Source organism: Leptodactylus fuscus, chromosome 9, assembly GCF_031893055.1.
Source record: "Leptodactylus fuscus isolate aLepFus1 chromosome 9, aLepFus1.hap2, whole genome shotgun sequence".
NCBI lineage: Eukaryota > Metazoa > Chordata > Amphibia > Anura > Leptodactylidae > Leptodactylus > Leptodactylus fuscus.
Genome location: NC_134273.1, coordinates 29251859 through 29277184, shown reverse-complemented (window position 1 = coordinate 29277184; position 25326 = coordinate 29251859). Strand labels below are relative to the sequence as shown.

The 25326-nt window shown below is 41.9% G+C and overlaps 1 protein-coding gene across 1 annotated transcript in view; it reads right to left on the bottom strand.

Moving 5' to 3' along the window:
• Nucleotides 1-25326, bottom strand: part of ARHGEF3 (Rho guanine nucleotide exchange factor 3) — a 133788-nt gene that overhangs the window by 95319 nt on the left and 13143 nt on the right. Inside the window, exon 2 of the mRNA XM_075287915.1 lies at nt 23967-24035. Within this exon, the coding sequence (XP_075144016.1) occupies nt 23967-24035 (69 nt within the window). The remainder of the gene's footprint in view (nt 1-23966; nt 24036-25326) is intronic.

Here is a 25326-nt window from a genome sequence, read left to right as displayed (position 1 = left end):
TAAACTGAGCCCCACCGAAAAAGTACATAGTCCATAAATAAACCACTGGAATGGCTGCTAAATCCAGACATTTTATTAAATCAACTTTCTTTGTATTTTGGTAACTATAGCGTTTGTCACTATACATGTTATAGTTCTTTATGAGAGTCCCAGATGGCGATACGGCACAAGGTGGAGGGGAAAATGTTCTTAAGGCCGGCCATATATATTAGGTAGCTGTCAGCTAAAAGCATATACTTGTATACCTGCCATACACATGCAAGGCCAAGCTTATACAGTCCTATGAAAAAGTTTGGGCACCCCTATTAATCTTAATCATTTTTAGTTCTAAATATTTTGGTATTTGCAACAGCCATTTCAGTTTGATATATCTAATAACTGATGGACACAGTAATATTTCAGGATTGAAATGAGGTTTATTGTACTAACAGAAAATGTGCAATATGCATTAAACCAAAATTTGACCGGTGCAAAAGTATGGGCACCTCAACAGAAAAGTGACATTGATATTTAGTAGATCCTCCTTTTGCAAAGATAACAGCCTCTAGTCGCTTCCTGTAGCTTTTAATCAGTTCCTGGATCCTGGATGAAGGTATTTTGGACAAACAATACAAGTTCAGTTAAGTTAGATGGTCGCCGAGCATGGACAGCCCGCTTCAAATCATCCCACAGATGTTCAATGATATTCAGGTCTGGGGACTGGGATGGCCATTCCAGAACATTGTAATTGTTCCTCTGCATGAATGCCTGAGGATTTGGAGCGGTGTTTTGGATCATTGTCTTGCTGAAATATCCATCCCCGGCGTAACTTCAACTTCGTCACTGATTCTTGAACATTATTCTCAAGAATCTGCTGATACTGAGTGGAATCCATGCGACTCTCAACTTTAACAAGATTCCCGATGCCGGCATTGGCCACACAGCCCCAAAGCATGATGGAACCTCCACCAAATTTTACAGTGGGTAGCATGTGTTTTTCTTGGAATGCTGTTTCTTTTTGGACGCCATGCATAACGCCTTTTTTTATAACCAAACAACTCAATTTTTGTTTCCAAAATGAAGCTGCCTTGTCCAAATGTGCTTTTTCATACCTCAGGCAACTCTATTTGTGGCGTACGTGCAGAAACGGCTTCTTTCTCATCACTCTCCCATACAGCTTCTATTTGTGCAAAGTGCGCTGTATAGTTGACCGATGCACAGTGACACCATCTGCAGCAAGATGATGCTGCAGCTCTTTGGAGGTGGTCTGTGGATTGTCCTTGACTGTTCTCACCATTCTTCTTCTCTGCCTTTCTGATATTTTTCTTGGCCTGCCACTTCTGGGCTTAACAAGAACTGTCCCTGTGGTCTTCCATTTCCTTACTATGTTCCTCACAGTGGAAACTGACAGGTTAAATCTCTGAGACAACTTTTTGTATCCTTCCCCTGAACAACTATGTTGAACAATCTTTGTTTTCAGATCATTTGAGAGTTGTTTTGAGTAGCCCATGATGCCACTCTTCAGAGGAGATTCAAATAGGAGAACAACTTGCAATTGGCCACCTTAAATACCTTTTCTTATGATTGGATACATCTGGCTATGAAGTTCAAAGCTCACTGAGGTTACAAAACCAATTTTGTGCTTCAGTAAGTCAGTAAAAAGTAGTTAGGGGAATTCAAATCAATAAAATGATAAGGGTGCCCATACTTTTGCACCGGTCAAATTTTGGTTTAATGCATATTGCACATTTTCTGTTAGTACAATAAACCTCATTTCAATCCTGAAATATTACTGTGTCCATCAGTTATTAGATATATCAAACTGAAATGGCTGTTGCAAACACCAAAATATTTAGAACAAAAAATGATTAAGATTAATAGGGGTGCCCAAACTTTTTCATAGGACTGTATGTGTTGTCAGTGATATCTCTGGTGCTAGCTTATGTTTCCAAGAACTAAACAAACAAACAGGTGAACTCCACATCTGGCACTGGTGGAGAGTATGGAGGTTCTCATAGATGGTTGCGTTTTATGCATCTGGCTATCTTAAAGGAATCTGTCACCAGGTTTGGGGAACCTAAAGGAGCAGAATGTCCTTATGCTGCTGGAGACTAAGGGCCCCAAACCTGGTAAGCTCCATTTAGTGTACTGTTGAAGTTGAGGACAGTAGACCTTGCTTTGTGGATCACATGACAGACCCCGCTCTACTCCAAAGACAAGCAGGAGGAGTTCAGCGGGGTTGGCCATGTGATCCAGAGTCATTGGGAAGCCAAACTAGAAGATTTTCAGTCACCAGCCACTACTATTGAAAGCTCCTAGCTCCAAGATGGGTAAAAGGGTTTATATTAGTAAAGCAACTTGTACACTACCGTGTGCGGGCCACTAGCCGTGATTGCATGGCAGGACCATTGTATGGACAGTACATGGATAGCATCCGTATGCTGCCTATGCACCGACCGTACTTTTGTGGCCCTTTACATTCAATGAATGAGGGTCACTGAAGCACAGCCACAAAAACGGACAGGATTAGGACCCCAAAAACTGATAGGACACTGAAGGGGCTTGAGATTCACCTTTTGCTTCATTGAATACACTGCCAGCAGCTTAGGCTCCCAAATACCCATTTAATCAAAATGGATCCTCCATTAAGGACCAACACCAAAGCATCAAAGCACTCAGCAAGACAATCCACTGATTTCAATAGACAAGGATTAATGTTTCACTTCCCCAGTAGTGGCACTGCAGGGACATTGAACACTGGCTGACATTTTTCTCCATGGATTCCAAGTGATCAGAGAACAGGACTCTCTGCGATCGACTTACCCTCTAACAAACATGGGGGGCCAATAATAGTGTCATGACAGAAACATGCTTGAAGCCTCAAGTAGCCATTGACTGCATTTCAGAACTGACTTGAGGCCTCCACTACATTAAATAACATTATATAGCAGTGGTCTGTGTATGTGATTTAATAGGAAGACACAAGTATCTGAGAGATCGACTTTACAGGGGAAAGAGTCTTGGTGCTCTGCTTACATGCAGACGACCTCTAGGCGGAGATCTACATATTTGCCTAGCTGTAGCCTCAGCGGAGCGCAGACACTGGCCTACATATTACATATTAAGAAAGCAAACAAACACTAGAGTGTAATGTAATTGCACATCTTCAAGACCAGACATTGGATATTTTAATTGGAACTAGTTCCTTAGAGACTGTAATAAGTTATATAACAGAGTGTCTGAGTCAGCCTGCGGAGACAGATGTTCTCCGAAATGTCTGAAGTGAGAGACGGCAGTAAAAAGACCACATGAAAGCTGATGTGGAGCATGCTGCAGCGTGCCGCCCCAAAGACATCTAAGACCCAGGTCTTCATTTCAGAACAAGGTGCTAATTTGTCTAATTCTCGTAGAATTGTCCTTTACTGCCAGTAATTGGGGGCCTGAATGCTATAAAGTCATTTGTTACACTGTATATACATGTCATAATAGGGTTTGGTTTAAGACGTCCATGTACAGCTGCAAACAACACACAGATTCCAGCAGTCGCCTCTAACCTGTATGGGGTGCACAATAAAAGGCACGTGGAATGGGAAACACAAAAAAGATGTAGCACGGTACACTGGAAAAGCAATGAGGCTACGAAGGCCGGAAATCTAGAAATGCAACTGGAATAGAGAGATTCTAGATATTGGGGCTACACTGCTGACTATGTAGGCAATGCTGGATGGTTTACTTTGCCTTCATTATTCAAAATACAAACGTATGAAGAGGAATTTTACCATTTCTTAAAGCGAGCCATACAGTCCAACAGCTATCCTTTCTGACCCTCACATTTACATACACATACATACTGGACTCTATAGACATGCATATGTTCCCAATAGGGAGATGGGAATAGCCAGAAGCTTATCTACTGTATTTGTCTTCCTCGTATAGCCCCAACATATTCTGCATCGCTTGACAGACAGTGTCATATATAGGGATTACAATCTAAAGTATGTTGTTGAGAACACAAAGATTGGGCATGTCAGCACTCAGGAGGTGCAACCGTTCCCTCCAATATCTGCTATCAGAAATGCGTTGGTACACGTCCATACATTAGATGGTCAGCCAGTCCTACCGAAATTAGTGGGGTTGCTCAATTTTTGGCAAACATGATAGCCATCGTAACAATAAACCCTAGTAGTCCAGAATCAAGATCTACTGGCCCAACTTTGAGGTCACTACATACAGTACACACATACTTCATACTTCATGAATATATTGGCAAATCTGTGCAGTCATCTGAACAAAAACTAGTGTGATTCTGAAGGTGTTAAACCTAAATCTGTAAATATAGTGTTTGTACATTTTAAGCTGTTAGTGGTGCAGACCATGAATATGATTTATGGCAGTAAACCTAACCCAGGACTAAACCACCCCACGCAGGTGTCTATTCTGTGCTATGAATCACCTAAATGGCACTTAAGGCAACTTCATCACATCCATTTGTAAGAAAGTGTTACTACCTATATAACCATTTAGCTCTAAGTATATGGAGGGATTTGGAGCTCAGTATCAGAAGGACAAAGGTTTTGAAACGTAAAGGGATCCTATCATTAAAACTTAATTTTTTCTCACTACCACGTAGGGATAGCCTTAAGAAAGGCTACTCGTCTCCTGCCTTTAGATGTCTTCTCCGGGCCGCCGATCGGTATATAATCCGCATAATTTTCGTCGGTATGTAAATGAATTCTCTCATAGCACTGGGGGCAGGCCCCAACGCTCAAACAGCACTGGGGGCATCTCCAATGCTGCCAGAGAACTCTGCAGCGCCACCTCCATCTTCTTCAGGAACAGGGTCTTCACGCATCCTCTTCCGAGGGTTGGCTTCAAACCTCTAGGCCTATGGCAAAGCTGAGTGCGCGTGCCCACCGGCCACAAGAAAATGGCCGCTTACACAGTATTGTAAGCGGCCATTTTCTTGTGGCTGAAAGGCATGCACAGTCAACTGCCCGAGGCCTAGAAATTTGAAGCCACTGCTGGAAGACGACGCGATGAAGGCCCGTTCCTGAAGAAGATGGAGGCGTCGCTGAAGAGTTCTCTGGCAGTATTGAGGACGCCACCAGTGCTGTCTGAGCGCTGGGGACTGCCCCCACTGCTGCGAGAGAACTCATTTACATACCGACAAAAACCGGATTATATACCAAACGGCGGTGCGGTGAAGACATCTAAAGGTAGGAGACGAATAGCGTTTCTTGAGGCTATTCCTACATGGTAGTGAGAAAAAATTAAGTTTTAATGATAGGATCCCTTTAAAATAAGATGACATTCAAGGTGGACGTTCACTTTAACTTATTCTAAGTTACAGTCACATCATTGAAGTGCAAAGCACCTGTGAAAAACATCCATTTTTCATGGCCGTCTTGTACCCGAGGGGCACCTGTTTTATATAAGAAGAACTGTACATTGGTTTCTGCTATATACTAGATACATTGGAATGAAGCTGTAAATAGGTCTGTTCCAGGCTTTATGTCTGCCTCGCACTTCTACAGGACCCTGCACCACTTACTTCCAGTTATTCTAAAGCACTTTGCAAAAAGCTGATTTTTAAAGAGGATGGGGATTGTCTGTGACACCTCTTAACTTGTGACCTATAAGGGCTTTATAACAAAGAAAGAGGAAGTATGCTTATTAACACTGTGACCTCAGTTTGGGTGTAACCCCGAAGATAGAAATGAAACATAACAGCATTTAGCACCTAGATAATGAAGTGTGACTGGGGTCCTATGTCGCCGGCGGTCTGATTTGCATACTGGAGACATACAGATATACAAGCACCATTAGTCACATCAGGGGTGGATATAAACAGTATATAGAGCCCCTGTACAAAATATACGTGAGCCCCTTGTTTAGAGCACATTCAGAGAGCCATGTACTCTTATTATTATCCCTAGGATAAAGTACGAGACATTTATGGACTGCTTCATTGTATTTCCAGCCTAAAATATCATACATACATACACACACACACATTAGAAATTTAGGTGGTTTTAAGTTTTTGACATTGATGACTTCTTCTCAGGATATGAGATTCCCGGCTTCCCCACTGATCAGCTTTGGCAGCTCAGGCAAAAACTGTGTACATAACAAAAGTATACACACCAAATCTCTGTGTGTTATTTGTTGTGTCCCTTTTAAGTGAATGTGAGATACTTTACAGTAGCCCAGCTCAGCAACTACACAGTGTACAGAGCTGTATACTTCTAGCTACATGTTTGTGGTTTTTGCTGGAGCTACTGCTGTGGCAAACAGCTGATCAGTGGGTGTCAGACTCCAACTGATCAGATATTGATAACCTATCTTAATGGGGTTGTACCAAGTTTGGAAGTTATTCCATACCAGTAGTATAAAGGATAACTTCATGATTGCTGGGGATCCGACTGCTGGGGTCCCCTCCGATCTTGAGAATGGGGGTCTTGATGGAGTGACAGGCCCTGCTGCTCTGTTAATTCTTTATAGTAGTGGCAGACATAGCTGAACGTTGTATTTGGCTATTTCCGGAACTCCTATGGAGAAAGAATGGAACAGTAGGCTGTTCCATCATGACAATGGTTGGACTCCAACTGATTATGAAGGTGTCCCCTATCTTATTGATTGGTGATAACTCCTAAACTTGGTACAACCCCTTTAAGAACAGGTCATAAATATGAAAAAGTTTAGAAACCACTGCTATATGGTATACAGGTTGGCACATAACTCAGCAATGAAATACCAGTAAATCGTTGCAAAGTTTACAGATACATAAACTCCCCAAACAGAAGGCATGGACCATTTATTATAGCCCTTGGCCTTCTCAATCACTCCATACCCAGTGCTTAGTGAATGCCACATACTGTATATAGGGATAAAAGCTGCCAGGATATGGCTTCAGTGGTCACACAACTGCTGGGTGATGGGCCGGACCCTGCTGCAAAATCTGTCTCAGGGCTCACACTCAAAACTGCACGTACCAAAATGCCTGAAAATGTGTCTGGTCATGGAGTGGTGAATTATCTTATCTTCAGATGTTAATGTACATTTCACTGCAGATCAGTCCATTGTACAGACTGTATACTATCTGTTCTGTGTTATGTGACAGTTTAGGCATATATACATTAGATAAACTACTTGTATCAGGTCAGATACATCCACATTCTGCTTTGTCTGTTGCCTTCTCTCCCAGTGAACCATCTTTGTCCTCCATGAATAAGGTCACCTTGTTCTCCAGCTGCTCCATATCATAAGGTCATCCCTCCCACATTCATACTGTCAATTTTGCTAATAGAAGTGAGGTCTGGGCAGCTTTACCTGTGTTCAGACCTGAAAGTTCACTCTAAGGAGCAGTTTTAATGATGCTACCAGGACACTACAGACTAAATTTACATATTATTACTGATTTCCAAACTCTAGGTTATTTTAAATGGGTTATGGAGGAAAAAAGCTTACCAGTGAACCAACAACGGAAACGAATTGTGGTTTTTCCTGTAGCGTTTTTCACAGGATGTCCGCAGAGTTGTCCTCTTCAGACTCGCCAGCGTTTCCGTAGGTATAATTTACATACTGCAATTTACAAAAACGCAACGGTTTTTGAAATCGCAGGATGTCCGCTGCGGATATTTTTCTGCAATGTGTGGATGGGATTAGCTAGCGTCCTATTCATTTAGTAGGTACTATAAAACACTGCAGATTTTGTTTTGGCAAAATTGTGATGTTTACAGGGGGCAACATGGTGGCTCAGTGGTTAGCACTATAGCCTTGCAGCGCTGGAGTCCTGGGGCTGACTCCCCCCAGGAACAACATCTGCAAGGAGTTTGTATGTTCTCCCCGTATTTGCATGGATTTCCTCCCATTCTACAAAGACATACTGATAGGGAAAAAAAAATGTACATTGTGATCCCTATATGGGGCTCACAATCTACATTAAAGGAAAAAAAAATGCGATGTTTACGCTATGTGGGGCCCTAGCCTTATACTGTTCTATATGGGGACACTCCAAAATTAGCTAGGAATGTCATTCTGAATGTAAATCCTGACTGCTGGCAAGGATAAATTTCTAGAATTATCTCATTATTACAATAGAAGAGGAATTAAAGAGGACCTTTCATGTCCTCAGGGCACATGTGGTGTTATACACCACTAGGAAGCTGACAGTGCGCTGAATTCAGCCCACTATCGGCTTTCCCATTCTGTGCACCAGGTGAACTATCGGTGACAGTACCGTAGCTCTTCAGTGTCAGAAGGGAGTTTCTGACAGTCTGTCAAGCACGCCCCTCCTCACAGTAGCGTCTATTGCGCTGTACAGTGTGAGAGGTGAGGAACGTCCCCCCAGGACTAGTCTATGGATGAGTACTATAAGGAGTAGGGGGGGGGGGCGCGTTCCTCACATTGTACAGATCCTGCAGCCACAGTCACTGATCTGTGGGGGTCTTGGTGTTGGACCCCCACCAAACTGATATTGATAACCAACTGTAAGGATAGGCCATCAATATCTAATCTTGGACAACGGCCCATCTCCTGTTTTTATTTCTGGCACTGTATGCCATCAGCACTACATGAACAGTGAAATGATATTTGCTTTGTATTCGTTGTTACCTTGGCTAGTTCTATGAATGTAAACACACAGAAACACCCTGACATCTGTGTGCACAACACAAGCACTTCGACAGACAGACATGTTGTATCACGCTAACACATGAAGTGGGAGAAATTCCGTCTGACAGAACAGATGGCTCCTAATTGATTCTCAAGGGAAGTATGTTGTCTAGGTGTTAGCATGTCTTAGATCACCATTATACACATAACTATATAATTATATATATATATATATATATATATATATATATATATATAGACATAAACCGTACATATGCATAACTAGTAATACAAGACATTGATTGTATAATTTAGAACGGAAAAACATCTTTTTGTACTTGTAGTAATTCATTTTGTGTATGACAAAGAACCAGTCAGCTCTCCACATATGTCTGTTTAGGAAATGCCCCAAGAAATATCATCTGAAATATTCCTTTATTCCTTCTAGAAATGTTTGGGTAAATGGGTGTTATTAATCCGCTCAAAGGGGTTTATCCAATCAGATTGCACAGTGGCAGAATGTTTAGGACACACCCAGATGATAATTCTTTCATAAATTTCGATGTGTGCAGTTCTCAATGCCTAACCATGGGGTAGAACCTGCTATTCATTCATCCTGTAAAAGTCAATCTTGTGACCAATTCTCAAATGAAAGAGAAAATGTCTAAAAAAAATAAAAAAAATCACTTTCTTTTCATTAGAATCACAAAAATGGGAAAGGGGTAAATACAAGGGTTGTAACTATAGGGGGCGCAGAGGTAGGAAGTGCTACTGGGCCCTGGAGCTTTGGGGGGACCAAAAGGCACCAGTATTATAGACAGCACATTGTAATTGGGGGTCCAGTTACAGATTTTGCATTGAGGCCCAGAAGCTTTAAGTTACACCTCTGGGTCTATACAATCCCTATCCTTTGAGAGGTAGGCGTAGGCTTAGTTAAGGTGTGTCAGTTTAAGGTGTTGGTATTGTGTAAAAAAAAATCACAATATGTCTTAATGGGGTTGTCACATGAAGAACTGAAGCCGTAGAGGAGGGTCTTGAGGAGGAGACCCCACCCTATAAGTTTCTGCCATCTTGGTGGATTGAGCCACCAATGGCCAACACATAATACCTCATTTCACCTGCATCAGCCCATAAAGGGCAAATGTAACTAGAGTCAACCGATGAAGGGGACATACAATGGCAGGGAAACCAGAGGAACCTGAAGTCAGAACCATGTTGATCATCTGATGGTTTGGGTAACTGTTTTTAGAGATGGTGTTGTAGACAATCCCTTCAATATTATCCAACTAATTAAAATCTGCACACGTGTCCTTGGTCAACCAGATCTTGCACCCCTGGATCACATGGTTCCAAAATACACTTTTTTATAACAATAATTCTAGACCAATACTAAGTATTTTAGCCAAAGGTCCCTTTAAAACACAGTTTTTCAGATCAGTGTGAAATTCACTTGTCAGAATATACGTCCTTGTAAGGAGAAACATCAATAGCTTTGTAAAAGAAAGTGATTTCTATCAAGGTTTTAGACCTTGAATTTCAGCCAAACAGGAATATTCCACTCAGCTTGCAAACACGTAAGAGAGTGGTGAACGTGTACAGAAAATGTGATCCCCAGGATGACGGATAGAGGACATTGTACGTTGGTGAAAGTCGGGAATAAGGAAATATCTAAAAGCAACGATTGACATATTGGACATTTCAGAGGAGCCAATTCATTTGGGTGTCATTAGACTACTAGTCTTCACTCATCCATATTGTTTGAGAATTTCCTCTTTAGGATATATGGGCATTGATGAAATTGCCCAAACCACGGCGTTCACACTACCGTCGGTGTCCGACAGGTAGTGTCCGCTCAAAATCTGTCACGGACATTAGGAGCGGACACTAGCTGTGTGCATGCAGGGTTCTTCTGTCCGCTTGAGAAGTTGGACATCTTCACTTGCAGACAGGGAAGGACGGGCACGGAGTGCAAAAGAACGCACCCGATGCCCACTGAAATGAATGACAGGTGTCACGGACACAGCTAGTGTCCGCTCCTAATGTCCGTGCCAGATTTTGAGCGGACACTATAAGTTGAAAGGAGAAAGTCAAAAGCCCCAATGAACACAACTGAGTGTGCCATTCGATTCACCTCCAAGGGGGCGTCTGATGATCCATTCTGTTCCTATAAAAATAGAATAGGTGTTATCCTGCTCCGTGTCATCAGAAGAGAACACACCGGACGCCCCCATAGAGGTAATTGCACCACAGAACGCACTCATATCTCACTCATAGTACATAACGTTGCAAACTTGGCCCCACATTGGATGCACACTTGGAACCATATACATAAAAGTTACCCCAAACCCCACAAATTTTGGTAAGATGAGACAACTATCTTATGTGTACTGTGGTCTCCTGAGTCTCTCCTAATGTTTGATGGCAGTAAGGGTGATCAGGCATGTTGAATGTTATGCCCAATCCTTTGTTCGCCTGAGAGAAAAAAAAAAAAATACAAAAAGGTCTCAGCGGCCATATGTTGGGTACCGGCGATGTATTAGCAGTGACGTCACCACTACATAACATATGACTGCTGAGGCTAGGGTACCCAGTGCTGGAACAGAGGACTGCAGATAGGTGAGTATTGTTTCTGGGGTTTTTTTTGGGTTTTTTTAGCCCTCCTGCTCCCTTGATTTTTCAAGTTTTCCTGGAAATCCCCTTTAAATGATCATTGAGCTCTGATACTTGTACCTGCATTCTCAGCCACACATTTGCATCATCCAAATGGCTGTAAAATTCAGTAAGGCCAAGAGGTTAGGTTTATATAAGTTCATAATGGTGTCCTAGACTCCCACCAATTTTGCCTACCCCCTACCCTGGGCTTTCTCAATGTAATTCATGCTTTCTGCATGAACCTTCCTATTTTGGACTCTCGCTGGCCTTTAATCCATGCCCATTCACCTTTCCAGTAATTCCAGAGATCAAACATCTTTACAGATCCTGCAAACAGACAAATTTCCATGGATCATCAAATTCTTCAAACAAAAAGGCACAGTTCAGACCGCTACATACAAATATTTGGTACACGGATATAAAAAGAGCTTTGCGGTCGCACAAACTGACAGATCCCCATTTCCGATATTACTGAAATAAAACTGATGAAGAAACACAGATGGTAGAGAAGGAATGTGCGCTGTCATTTATTTTAGTCTTTTCTGTTAAGTCTATTTATTGGGGAGGAATTAGGGAAAAAATGCATACAATGAAATATAACCAAGAATGCGGAGTCACTATAAATACCTTTCCTGGTTTTGTTCTGTTTCATTTCCAAAGCTCGGAGCCAAATCACAAGATCTGCTCCTTTCAGCACCAGTCAGCTCTGCGCTCCCCTGTGTATTCTCATTATATTGTTCTATTCTCACCTGCCAAGTTTTTACTGAATATGCGCTGGGTTCTGTAAACACAAAAGCTGAATATAAATTGATACAATCTCTGTTCTGATAGATGAGGGCCAAGAGATTAGAGGGAGTCAATTGGGTCCAAAATGCCTCCCAATAATAGAGCCATGCAGAGGCCTTTACAAGGAGCAGACAGACACCTCTGTGGCTACAAACCGATGAGGCAATGCAGAGATAACTGTCTTTTTATCAATGTGCAAGCCACCCTGCAAGTGCACTGAGGGCGGGGCTGGTGTTGCCAGATTTGTCTACACAGACAGAGACTGAAAGTTTCATTCACAACAAAATGGGCGGCATAGAGTATAATTCCATAGGAGAACCGGTGCACATGCAGCTGTCTGTTGGGAAATCTGGCAGATCAGGCCCCGCCTCTGATGCACTTGCAGGCTGATTTGCATATACATAATAGATGATCCTTGTATCGCTTCATCGGTTTGCTGCCACAATGTTTCCACTCAGTGGCGTAACTAGGAATGGCTCTATTATGCCCCATAGTAGACCCTGCACACAGTATTATACCCATAGTGGCCCCTACACACAATATTATGTCTCTCAGTGTCCCCTGCACACAGTATTATCCCCAATAGTGGCCCCTGCACACAGTATTATCCCCAATAGTGGCCCCTGCACACAGTATTATCCCCCATAGTGGTCCCTGCACACAGTATTATACCCCATAGTGGCCCCTGCACACAGTGTTATCCCCCATAGTGGCCCCTGCACACAATATTATCTCCCTTAGTGGCCCCTACACACAGTATTATGTCCCTTAGTGGCTCCTGCACACAGTATTATGCCCCACTGTGGACACCCATAACAATTATTATACTCTGGGGTCTTCTCAGACCCCAGAGTATAACAATCGGAGACCGGGGGGGGATGTAAAATAAAAAAACACGGTTACCTATCTCCCGGCTCCGTTGCAGTCCTCCGCTGTCGGCCTCCGCTGTAGTCCATCTTCTATGACGTCAGACGTTACATGACCCGGGATGCAGGCCGGGGTCATGTGACGTCAGACGACTAGGCCTGAAGCCTGCCCGGATCGTGGAGAGGTAAGTAACAGTTTTTTTTAATGTCTTTTACCTATCCCTGGCCTCCGATCATTATACTCCGGGGTCTGAAAAGTGTTTGTGGGGCCTGCAGCGTCACTTACCGATCCCGGCCCTGCCAGGATCGGTAAGTAAATAGGGCCCATTACCGGCTGGAGTAACTCCAGCTGGTAACGGACTATTAAAAAAAATAAAAACGCAGCGGTAGCGGTTGTCGCCCGGCCCCCTAATTTCCTGGGCCCTGTGGCAGCTGCCTTTGCTGCTACAGTGGTAGTTACGCCACTGTTTCTACTCCTATTAGACAATCCTACAAGGCCCTATTGTTGGCTTGGGAGGAATTTTGGACCTGTAGATTCATGTTAAAGTTTGCTGTTCTGTGTTGCAAATGTAGTTACTCCAGATCCATGACCAATTTAACCCCTTTAGGACACAGCCTATTTTTGACTTCAGTATACAGGAGTACTTTATCTCATATATCAAAAATCTTTTTTTTCCCATTGAAATAGGTATGAGGGGGCTTATTATTTGTGGGATGAGTTGTATTTTTATATGGTACCATTTTGGGGTACATAAAATGGATTGTCTAACTTTTATCACTATTTCTAAGGGGGTGGCTTGGAAAAAAAAAAAAAAAACAATCCTACCACTGTTCTTTGCATTTCTTGAATAAATGTGAAGATTACCAAAATTTTATGTTGTTTTTTTTTTCTGTTTGGCACAATAAAAAAAAATTATTTTCAGAAATCATTAGTTTTAGTATTACTGCTTTAAAAGAATCAGAACATTTAATACCTTTCTACCCATAGAAATGTGTAAGGTTTTGGGATTCTTTGTGTGGAAATTTTATGTTACAATAAAAAAAAAAAAATTAAACAAGGTTCACCAAAGGGATTAATAGGATAATTTTATTGTACGGCATCCAGTCACGGTATTCCGCTTTGGATTAGGCCCAAATGAATGGGCCTAGTCGGGAGGGAGGTGTTGCGAGGCCACGGCTGAATCAGCTGCGGAATCCGCCTGTTAACATTGATTTCAATGGGAAGCGTTTTTTTGAGGCAGATTCCACATCAAAATCCGGCCCAAAAAACCCCGGCCTAATAGTGTCAACGGCTAAGTACCTGTGCTCAGTAAGATGAAGTGGTAGATTATTACTATCATTATCATAGCTTATTTCTTCAATGCACTGCTTATTCAGTATCTGATGGTCTAATGGTGTATATGACACTTCTCATTGGTTAGCACTGAGACCTCTATGGTAACAGACTACAAACAAATACTATGTTGTATAATCCTGGAGTCCTACTCTCGTTTTAGCAGTCCCATACTTCTCCATATTCTACCAGATAAACTGTATATCAACAAGTAGTGGGAGAAAGATGAAAGGGAACGTGACAACAGGATCAGACGACACAGGATTTGCTGTAGTCTGTTACCATGGAGACCTGTGGACGTGCAGAGAAGCTGTAGACACAAAGTGATAGGATATTTACAAGACACTTTACTTTGTTTTTAAAAATTGTTGCATTTGGACTATTACAAAGAAACTGATCATGATGGTGGACATTGCCTTAAAGGGATCACTAGAATCCTGTTTTTAACCAAGCCCACGTCGGGATAGCCTTAAGAAAGGCTATTCATCTCTTACCTTTAGAATTCTTCTCCCCACCGTTAGGTTGATATCCCAGTTTTCATCGTTATGCTAATGAGTCTCCAAAACAATACAAGGATGATTTATGTTCATACTGGATAATGCGTCACAACATCCAAGACTAAGTATATGACAACTGTCATTGTAACATGCTCAAACAACACTGGGGGCGACCTATGTGCTGCTGAAAACTCTCCAGCGCCACCAAAAGCGCCAACTACACGTGTCCGGTGGACATTTTCCTGTCTTCGATGGAGACGCGACGGTGAACCAGGAGAAGAAGCAGAGGCGGAGAAGAAGATGGAGGCGGCGCTGGAGAGTTTTCAGGCAGTACAGGGGACGCCCCCAATTCTGTTTGAGCACAGGGGACCGCCCCTTGTGATGTCTGGAGACTCATTAGCATAACAAAGAAAATCAGGATATCTATTGAACGGCGGTGGGGAGAAGAATTATAAAGGTGGGGGAAGAATAGCCTTTCTTAAGGCTATTCTGACATGGGTTTAGTTAAAAACGGGATTTTAATGATAGAATCCCTTTAACTACTAAACTACTGAAATTCAACTACAAATCTCCCAGGGGTTTCACTAATGTTTCTGAACGGTTACAGAAACCTTTATCCTGGCACAACAATGACACTTTATAGGTGTGAATGCATGGTTCTCATTGTTGTACACATCTCCAGGGTATAATGTTTCTATTGTGTAGCAAGTGACTCAAACAACAAGTATGTAGTCCAACTATTTGTCAGAAATCACTTTCTTTTGTCATCTTTTGCAAAGTGATTTCTGCTCATACTGGATAATGCGTCACAACATCCAAGACTAAGTATATGACAACTTTCATTGTAACATTTAGTGGAAGTGTATTGTAACTGGATCACTTTCTGTGAATTGTATGACTTGGTACATTCTATGTGCTAAAAATGGAAGTGGGGTAGTGCTCTTTATACATACACACATATCTATACACACGAAATGGTAAAAAAAAAAAAAAAAACCTACAAAGTCGTGAAATGGAGGCAGAAAGGAAGAGTCACAACAATCTAGATTTAGATCTATTATCTGAGAATTTTTGTAGGTTTATGTATCAGCAGCTGACAAGAATGTGAAGAATGAAGGATTACCATACTGACCTCTGGCCAATAAACCCTGGATGTTATGATTGTCATCGTATAGACACACCTTGTGAGGAAATTAAGTACATTTTGCCAGCAGCTAGGCAGATACAATCCATTTTTTGGATGAAGGCACGATAGACAGTGATTTTGTACATACAGTTTACATACCTGTTGGTGGACAGATAAAAGATTCTCCATAAACAGGTGTGCTGGAATAACCATAAGGAAACAATGAGATGTTGCTGACCATAATTATGTCTATGGTTAGCTAAGTGGCTGGAATTGTCTCCAGTTGTCAGCAGCTGTGTCCCTGATATGTCTCTAGACCAGGGGCATAACTAGCAAAGACTGGGCCGCATAGCAAACTTTAGCAGTTTTGTTTTAGATTGGTTTGATTTTAGTGAACCTCGCGAGATTCACCCAACAAATAACCTCAGTGCCGTGGCCCTACTTACCAATCCCCACTGCTCCTCATTGCTATCTCCACTTCCCCTTCAGCCTCCAGGAAGCCCTGTGTGCCACAATGAATAGTATGTAATGTGGGATGCACTGGGTCCCCTGGAGGGCTAAAGGAAAGCGGAGATAGCTGTGGATAGGATCAGTGATCAGTAAGTAAATAGCGGCCATTACCTGGTGGAGTAATCCAGTAGCTTATTTGATTTTAAAAAAAGAAAAGAATAAAAGGGCAGCTGCTATGGCGGTATTTCTGCCACTGCTCTAGATTATAGAGAATAGCAAGTGTTACTGCATACTGCCCTGTTTACACAGTAATACATAAGTGCAAGCAAATGATTGCTTATAGGTAGTCTGTCATCAGGTATGTACTGCCCGATCCGAGTTTTGGTTCCAGGTTGTGCCACCTTTTTTCCTGCAGAAGTTTTCATTAACCCCTTAGCGACCTTTGACGTACTATTACGTCATGGACGCGAGGTACTTCGCGCACCATGAAGTAATATTACGTCATGGTGATTCCACCCGCTCACTAGCTGAGCGGGCGGAATCGGAACTGAGTGATAGCTGTTACTGACAGCTATCACCCTTTTCCATAACCTCCGGTCGGTACTTTTACCAATCGGAGGTTTTAACCCTTTGATTGCGATGGTCAAACATGACCACCGCAAACAAAGGGTGCCGCGATCTCTCCCCCCCCCGCCGGCACCCCCCGGACCGAGATCGGGGGGTGCCGGTATCTGTAGTACGTAGTCTGGGGTCTGGTTAGTGACCCCAGACAGCCCTGAGCACTCACTTACTTACCTGGTGCTCCCGGCGTCTTCTGGAAGTGAGCTGTCCCGTCCGCACAGCTCACTTCCTGTGTCTAGAGTGAGACACGTGCAGGCTGTCACTGTAGCCTGTGTCTCAGTCTAGAGTAGAGAATCAGTGATGCAATCTTCACTGATCCATGTGTCCCATAGACACAAGAACAAGTAAAAAAAAAAGTGTAAAAAAAAAAAAAGTATTTGAAAACAATTAATAAAGTTATAAAGTCCCAAAAATCCCTTTTTTCTATAAAAAATGAATTATGTAAAAAAAACACAAAAAAATAATAAAAACAATACATATTTGGTATTGTCGCGTCCGTAACAACCTGTACAACAAAACTGAAACAATATTTAATGTACACAGTGAACGGCGGTAAAAAATAACGGAAAAAACCCGCCGGAAGTAGTGATTTTTCGCCATCTCACCTTACAAAATGTGCTATAAAAAGTGATCAAAAGTCATATGCACCCCAAAATAGTACCAATAAAATGCACAGGTTGTCCCGCAAAAAATAAGCCCTCAACCAACACTGTCAAGCGAAAAGTAAAAATGTTATGCCTCTCAGAAGATGGCGATGCAAAAATCACTGATTTATGTCCCCAAATGTGTTTTTGTTCTGCAGACTTAGTATCGCATAAAAAAATAACATAAATGAGGTATCGCCGTAACCGTACCAACCCGCAGAATAAAGGTCACATGTTACTTATACTGTACGCTGCATGGCGAAAAATGTAAAAGGTAAAACTCAATACCAGAATTGATTTTTTCTCTTTTAAATCCAGCAAAAAAAGAGTTAATAAAATGTAATCAGTAAGTTTTAGGCACCCCAAGATGGTGTCATTACAAAATACATCGTATCCCGCAAACAACAAGCCCTTATATGGCCACGTCAGCAGAAAAATAAAGAAAATATAGCCTCTACCAATGTGAAGACAAAATCACTAAAAACGCCAAATCATTAGAACACAACTGGGTGCGGCAGGCAGGGAATGTATAAGCTGTGCAAGCGAATATCAGGGGACACCACAGATTTACAGCTTATGAGGGAACGGACACCAGAAGTGACCCCCAAAGTGACCCCAGTGTGACTCCCCCAATCATAGGAGCTACTGGGGGTACAGTAGGGAATTTAGTGTCTGCAATGTCCTCCGCACAGCTTATATATTCCCTCTTTGCCATCCGCTGTGCAGTCACGTCCGGGATACTAATACTACACTACACCCCCTGATAAATTCTTTTAGGGGTGCAGTTTTCAAACTGCGGTCACTCCTTTGGGGAATCCACTTTTCTGGTACCTTACAGGCTCTACAAACATGACATGGCGTCCAGATACCAAACATCTGAATCTGTACTCCAAAAGCCGCATCGCGCTCCTTCCCTTCTGCCCCCTGCTGTGTGCCCAAACTGCAGTTTATGCCACATGTATGACACTGGTGTAACCGGGGTAATGTCATATGTGAGTATAAACTGATATTAGGGCACATGTATGACACTGGTGTACCCCGGATAACGTACGTAATGTCATATGTGGGTATAAACTGATATTAGGGCCCAGCCAGACACAGAAGGGAAGAAGGTTATTTGGTTTTTGGAGCACAGACTTAGACGGTTTGGTTTTTGGATGCCATGGCACTTTTGCAGAGACTCTAAAATTTCCCCTACAAAATGGGGTCACTTCTTGGGGAATTCCAGTTTACTGGCACCTCCAGGGCTCTGCAAAAACAACATGGCACCCAGAAAGTCCCTCTAAATCTGTACCCCAAAAGCTATAAAGCGCAGTGCTCCTTCCCTTCTGAGCCCTGCTGTGCACCCAAGCAGCAGTTTATACCCACATATATAATTTTTTTGCCCCTCGGGATCGCCCACTTAATAGTTTTAGGAGTGCAGGTCTCTGACAATACAAAGTGGGTGCAATGCATTGGATACCAAAATGGCATATTTCTTTAAAAATTTCAAATTTTGGGAAGCATTTTTAGTCTCAAAATCATAATACCACTTGATACATTCCTTGATGGGTGTAGTTTCTAAAATGGGGTCACTTTTGAGGGGTTTCTATTGTATTGATACTTTAGGGGCTCAGCAAATCCGACATGGCACCTCAAAACTATTCCAGCAATATATGCCCTCCAAAATCCAAATAGCGCTCTTTCCATTCTGAGCCCCAACATGTACCCATACAGCAGATTATGATCCCATATGGGGTATTGCCGTGTTCAGGGGAAATTGTGTAACAAACTGTGGGGGGCTCTTAATTCTCTAAGTACTTGCAAAAATTAAAAATATGGCGCTAAATGGACGATTTATTGGAAAAAAAGTAATTTTTCATTTTCACATCTCAATGGTAAAAAAATCTGTGAAACACCTGTAGGGTCCAAGTGCTCACTAAACCCCTTGATAAATTCCTTGAGGGGTCTAGTTTTCAAAATGGGGTCGTTTTTTTTTTTTTTTTGGGGGGGGGGGGTTTCCACTGTTCTAGCACTTCAGGGGCTCTCCAAATGCAACATGGTGCCTGAAACAGATTTCAGCTAAATTTGCCCTCCAAAATCCCAATAGCGATCCTTCAGCTCTGGACTTTACAGTGTGCCCATACATCACTTTACATCCACATGTGGGGCATTTCTGTAGTTGGGGCAAAGTGCTTGACAATTTGTGGGGTGCATTTTCTTTTTTAACCCGTTGTGGAAATGCATAATTTGGGGTTAAAGCTACATTTTATAGCAAAAAATGTCACTTTTCCTTTTGTTGGGCCAATTCTGTTACACTCCTGTAGGGTCAAAGGGCTCACTAAACCCCTTGGTAAATTCCTTGAGGGGTATAGTTTCCAAAATGGGGTGACATTTTGGGGGTTTCCACTGTTTTGACACATTGGGGGCTCTGCAAAAGGGACATGGTGCCTGAAAAGTATTCTAGTAAAATCTGGCCTACAAAATCCAATTAGCGCTCTATCCGTTCTGAGAGCGACCGTGTGCCCGTACATTAGGGTACCAGCACATATGGGGTATTGTCGTGTTCGGGAGAAATTGTGTAACAAAATGTGGGGTGCAGTTTCTCCTTTAACCCTTTGTGAAGATGAAAAATTTGGGGCTACAGTGACATTTTATTATAAAAAAAGTAATTTTTCATTTTCACATCTCAATGGTAAAAAAATCTGTGAAACACCTGTAGGGTCCAAGTGCTCACTATACCCCTTGATAAATTCCTTGAGGGGTCTAGTTTCCAAAATGGGGTGACATTTTGGGGTTTTCCACTGTTTTGGCACCTTGGGGGCTTTGCAATCGGGGCTAGGCTCCTGAAAAATATTCTAGCAAAATCTGGCCTACAAAATCTAATTAGTGCTCCATCCGTTCTGAGAGCGACCGTGTGCCCGTACATTAGGGTACCAGCACATATGGGGTATTGTCGTGTTCGGGAGAAATTGTGTAACAAAATGTGGGGTGCAGTTTCTCCTTTAAACCTTAGTAAATGTGTAAATTCTAGGGCTAAATGAATATATTAGTGACAGAAATTGAAAAATGTAAATTTGACCTCCATATTGTTTTAATTGTTGTGAAATGCTGAAAGGGTTAAGAAACTTTCTAACTGCTGTTTTAGATTCTTTCAGGAGTGCAGTTTTTAGAATGGGGTGACTTTTGGGGGGTTTTATTAGAGAGGCCTTTCAAGTTCCCTTCAGAACTGAACTGGTCCCTTGAAAAATGTGTTTTGGAAATTTTCTTGAAAATTTGGAAAATTACTGCTTGACTTGTAAGCCTTATAATATCTGAAAAAAATGAAAGGGTGCTTAAAATTTGATTGCTACATAAATCAGAGACATGGTTAATTATATTTATGAAAAAATTCGGGTAGTATGACTTTCTATTTCAAAGGCTTGCAATTTCAAAGTTTGAAAACTGCATTTTTTTCAAAATTTTCACCAAATTTCCTATTTTTTCATAATTAAAGACAAAACATATCAACGAAAATTTACTACTGACATGAAGTACAATGTGTTACGAAAAAACAATCTCAGAATCACTTGTGTAAGTTAAAGCGTCTCAAAGTTATCGCCATTTAAAGTGACACATGTCAGATTTGAAAAAAGAGGCCTGGTCCTTAAGTCACTTTTGGGCTGTGTCTCTAAGGGGTTAAATCACTGTCCGTCATCTGTAGTATCAGCTGAGCATGGGAGCCCTTGCATTCATAAGTACATAGGGACAAAGCTGTCAAACAGCAATGGGCGGAGTCAGGATCTGATAATAATCGAGGATTCCACAGTGCATGTACATTATTGACAGGACTCCAGTGTTTGGCTTGTTTGCACCCAATAAACAGTGAGTTTAGAGAAACTAAAAAAAAGACATTACAGTATCACCATCTCTGTCACTATTTTAAGCCGCTATTGGATCAACCAGATTGTGGCGCCACCATCTAATGTCTATGGGATCCTCTCTACTTTTTCCAGGTGGCAGATAGCAGGGAGATAAAGATCAGGCCGTTTGACTTCAGCTTTCTTGTGGCAATAAGCTTCTTCCCATTCAGAACCCTACTGAATCCAAAACTCACCTCACTGCTTTTCTAAGGGCAATACTGTTGTGTGCAAATTGTGCCACTATGACATGCTCGACAATTGCACGGCTAAAGTGTTGTGTAACTTGTGTTATCCATTGACTCCATTAAAAAAAAACTAAGCAAAATCTCCTGCAAATAAACACTGTGTTTCCGCAATGTGAGGACCCCTGAACGGAAACCCATGCGCAGATGTGAATCAAGCCTAAGATATTATTTCGGATAAAAAAAATGGTTATTTTTTATTTTAGCAATGCTTGTTCTCATAAATACTGTAATGATCATGACATGTAAAACAGAATAAAATGCTTTGATTAAGAAGTGTCTAAAAAGAACAGACTTTGGCTCTTGGTACCAAAAACTTTGTGTAAAGTGCAGGATGTGCTCACATCAGAGTATATATAGCCTTAGTAACAAGAATCCTGGCTAAAAGCAACAGAGGACAGTTTACGAGAACAGTGCCTCTAGTGGTCTGGCATGCACAAAACATGCTATAATATACTTTTATTAAATTGTCAACAGGTCACATATCATTAGAGGGGTCAGAAATAACCAATTTGCAAAGACTAAGCGCTAGAGACAATCTGAGAAGTCTACAGGAGCTTTCCTAGTCAGTATGAACTGGTTAAGTATGTCAGTATGGAAGTCATCCAAAGCACTCACAAGACACCGGCCTCAGGGTATTTGCTTTTCAAGCTCTATCACTAAGGATGCTTGACATCAGATACACCCATGTGTAGTATTTTTTAAGTACGTATGTCAGGAGTCCTATGGTGCCCGATTTCCCCACCTGTAAGTCCTGCATCCCCCTGCTCCATCATAGAGAAAGTGTGTGGGTCCTGCAAAGGCAGCGTCACCAGGGCTGAAGGTCCATCACAAGAACAACAACTATCTCACCTGCATATGACTTCAGAGCTGTTTGTTTCTACATCTACAAAAGTGACTTATATAACTGTATTTCCCTTTCACTTTTTTTGCTAATACAAATTCTAACTGGACTTGAAGTCTCTCGGCCCTTATATAAGATATGTGTACTAGACAATCCCTTGATGTTGCCCATCTGTACAGAAGATGGACAACCCCATTTAGTTCCTTTTTGCTTGTTCTGTATACAGGCTCTGTGCACCTTCATTATTGCTTCCTGTCCCTGATTAACCAGTATAATTGTACAGCTTGTATGGCCAGAAAAGGGAACAATCCCATTAACAAAGTCCAATATAAGAGCCGTCATCTGTGGGCCAAATGGAGCAACTACAGCTCTGATCATCTCCCAGCAATTGTCCAGATCTCTTCTATCACAACCTGACTCCTGAATGTTTGATCCCCATATTCTTCCACATCTGTTAGTAATCTTCTTGTTCTCAAAGTTCCTGTAATTTGCTCCTTTCCTTCCCCTTCCATAAGAAGGACACTGATACTTCCTCTGCATGAACCTGCCCTCCAGTCACTTCCTCTAACCTCCATGTTTCACCTGTTTTCTAAACCTTTCCCTAGTATATTCTACTCTAGGGTCTTATATAGTATTGTCTGTCCAGTTTTTATATTTTCCACTGTGATCCAATGCAGCATGTTTCATTGAGTCAGATTACAATGTTACCTTTTTAGTGCTTTATTTAGGACCATCCGTCACATGACTTTAAAGAAGCTACCCCCGGAGATAGGTCAACTCCAGAGATGTACGGCAAAGACCAAAGCAGTCAACAGATGTTGGATCTAGGTCATCAAAACTCACCAATTTCAACAAGTTTGCCCTACACTTATTGTATATGGGGGCCTTCCCGACAGCAGAAGTTGGGGTGACAAGGACCAGGCATTTGGACTGCGTACGGAAGCATATATTTTTAAAGGGGAGACAGCATTCTCATGTGTATGGCTGACTTTACTCTCCTCTCACCATTGAAACTACATGCATGCTCAGCCAAAGTGTGTATATGTAAAGAGGAATTGGAAGGAAAAGCTTTCAGCTCAGCAGCCTTGTCTACGGACTGTTCTTAGGATTCCGATGAGTTGCAATACCACACCCAGCCACTGGACAAGAGTGGAGCTGCTTCAAGAGCAGCTGTAATTTTATCATCTCAAAGAATCCCTTTAATAAAACCATTACAACCAGGCATTAATAACACCAAAATATTCAAATATGACACCTATATTATATATAGATTCCCATCCCTATCCCATTTTGGGCACAGGCAGATTGTGTGACTTTTTCCACAATGGGTTACACACCAAGTGTACTGTAAGCCCTGACAACTTTCAATGGAAAGCGGCGACAATCAGGTTTCTTGGATACAGAAATCAATTGAAACAAAACAAGGACTCACATCATTTCTGCCGAGGCTGCACACGCTGATGGCGTCATCCTGGTCCTGGGAACTCTGCTTCCTTTTCCTCTATAAAGCAAACACAGAAATTAACATCCAAGTTCCTTCGGTCACACATCAGATTATTTACAACAGACTGTAGTAGCTATGCTTTTAGGTTTATTAAAACCAGGCTCCAGATACCAATAAGTACTGTTTGTCCACATTATTTTGTGTTTTTTTTTTTTTTTTACTTTTTAACCACTAGATCTAAAAATATTTCAGTAAAATGGACAAAGGATTAATGGCTGCCAGTAACATGATCACTGTAGAAACACAGATGACAGAATCCATGTTGGGTATGATGTGTAGCAGAGCAGTATGTTTTATGAGATTGTTTGTGCAATATAGGAGGGAGGGAACCCATCACAATGAACATATACTTAGAATTGGTGGCAGGATGTTATGGAGCAGGAAGAGCTGAGCAGATTGATATATAGGTGTGTGGGAAACACCTCAGTATAACCTATCATTTACTAAGATAAGTCTCTGCTCAGTCTGGACTTTGGAGTTCAATGGGCGGTCCTTAGTGGCTTCCATAATTCAGTCACTAATTAGGACCGCCCACTGGACTCCTAAGTAGAATGAGCTTTAAATCAATAAATTATGTTGTTATACATATTGTGGTCCCATAAACCAGTATATCAATCTGCTCAGCTCCTCTTGTTCTATAACATGTTGCCTGCAGATTCAATGGCATTGTCAACATGACAGGTTCCCTTTAAGCACACAGACATTCGCTTTATACGGATGTTAACAAATATTTTACTTATTTAAGTGCTAGCTCTGAGGTGTACACGCCATGTCGCTAGGGTACTTGTACGGGTAAATGACTTAGGAACATTGAGTAACGTTGTTACTAAAATGGAATACACTGCAGGCATGTAATATACTACATTGCTGATGTACTTGTACATGGGGAGTGTCCGGATAGGGTTAGAGAACCTGATGAATTTCCAGATTTTTAAAAATTGCCTAGTCTGTAACAGGCAGTACATCAAGTACTGTAATCTTGTACTGTAATATCCTTGTCCTCACTGTTTGGCATCTTTTATAAGCCCCTGAAACAAAGTATTATATTGATCTTTAAAGGGGTTGTTTAGATATTGATGGCCTATCGATACCGGATTGGTGGGGGTCTGATACGTGGCATCCCCACCGATCAGGGGTTTTTTTTGCACAGGATATGGGCCAGGAAGCAGACAGCACCATACACTGTATAGTGGCCATGCTGTGGCATTGCAGTTCAGATCTCATTCAAGTGAATCCTTTCACTGCTATGACATCACCCATCCTACCTGAGCAGCGAAAGGATGAAGGA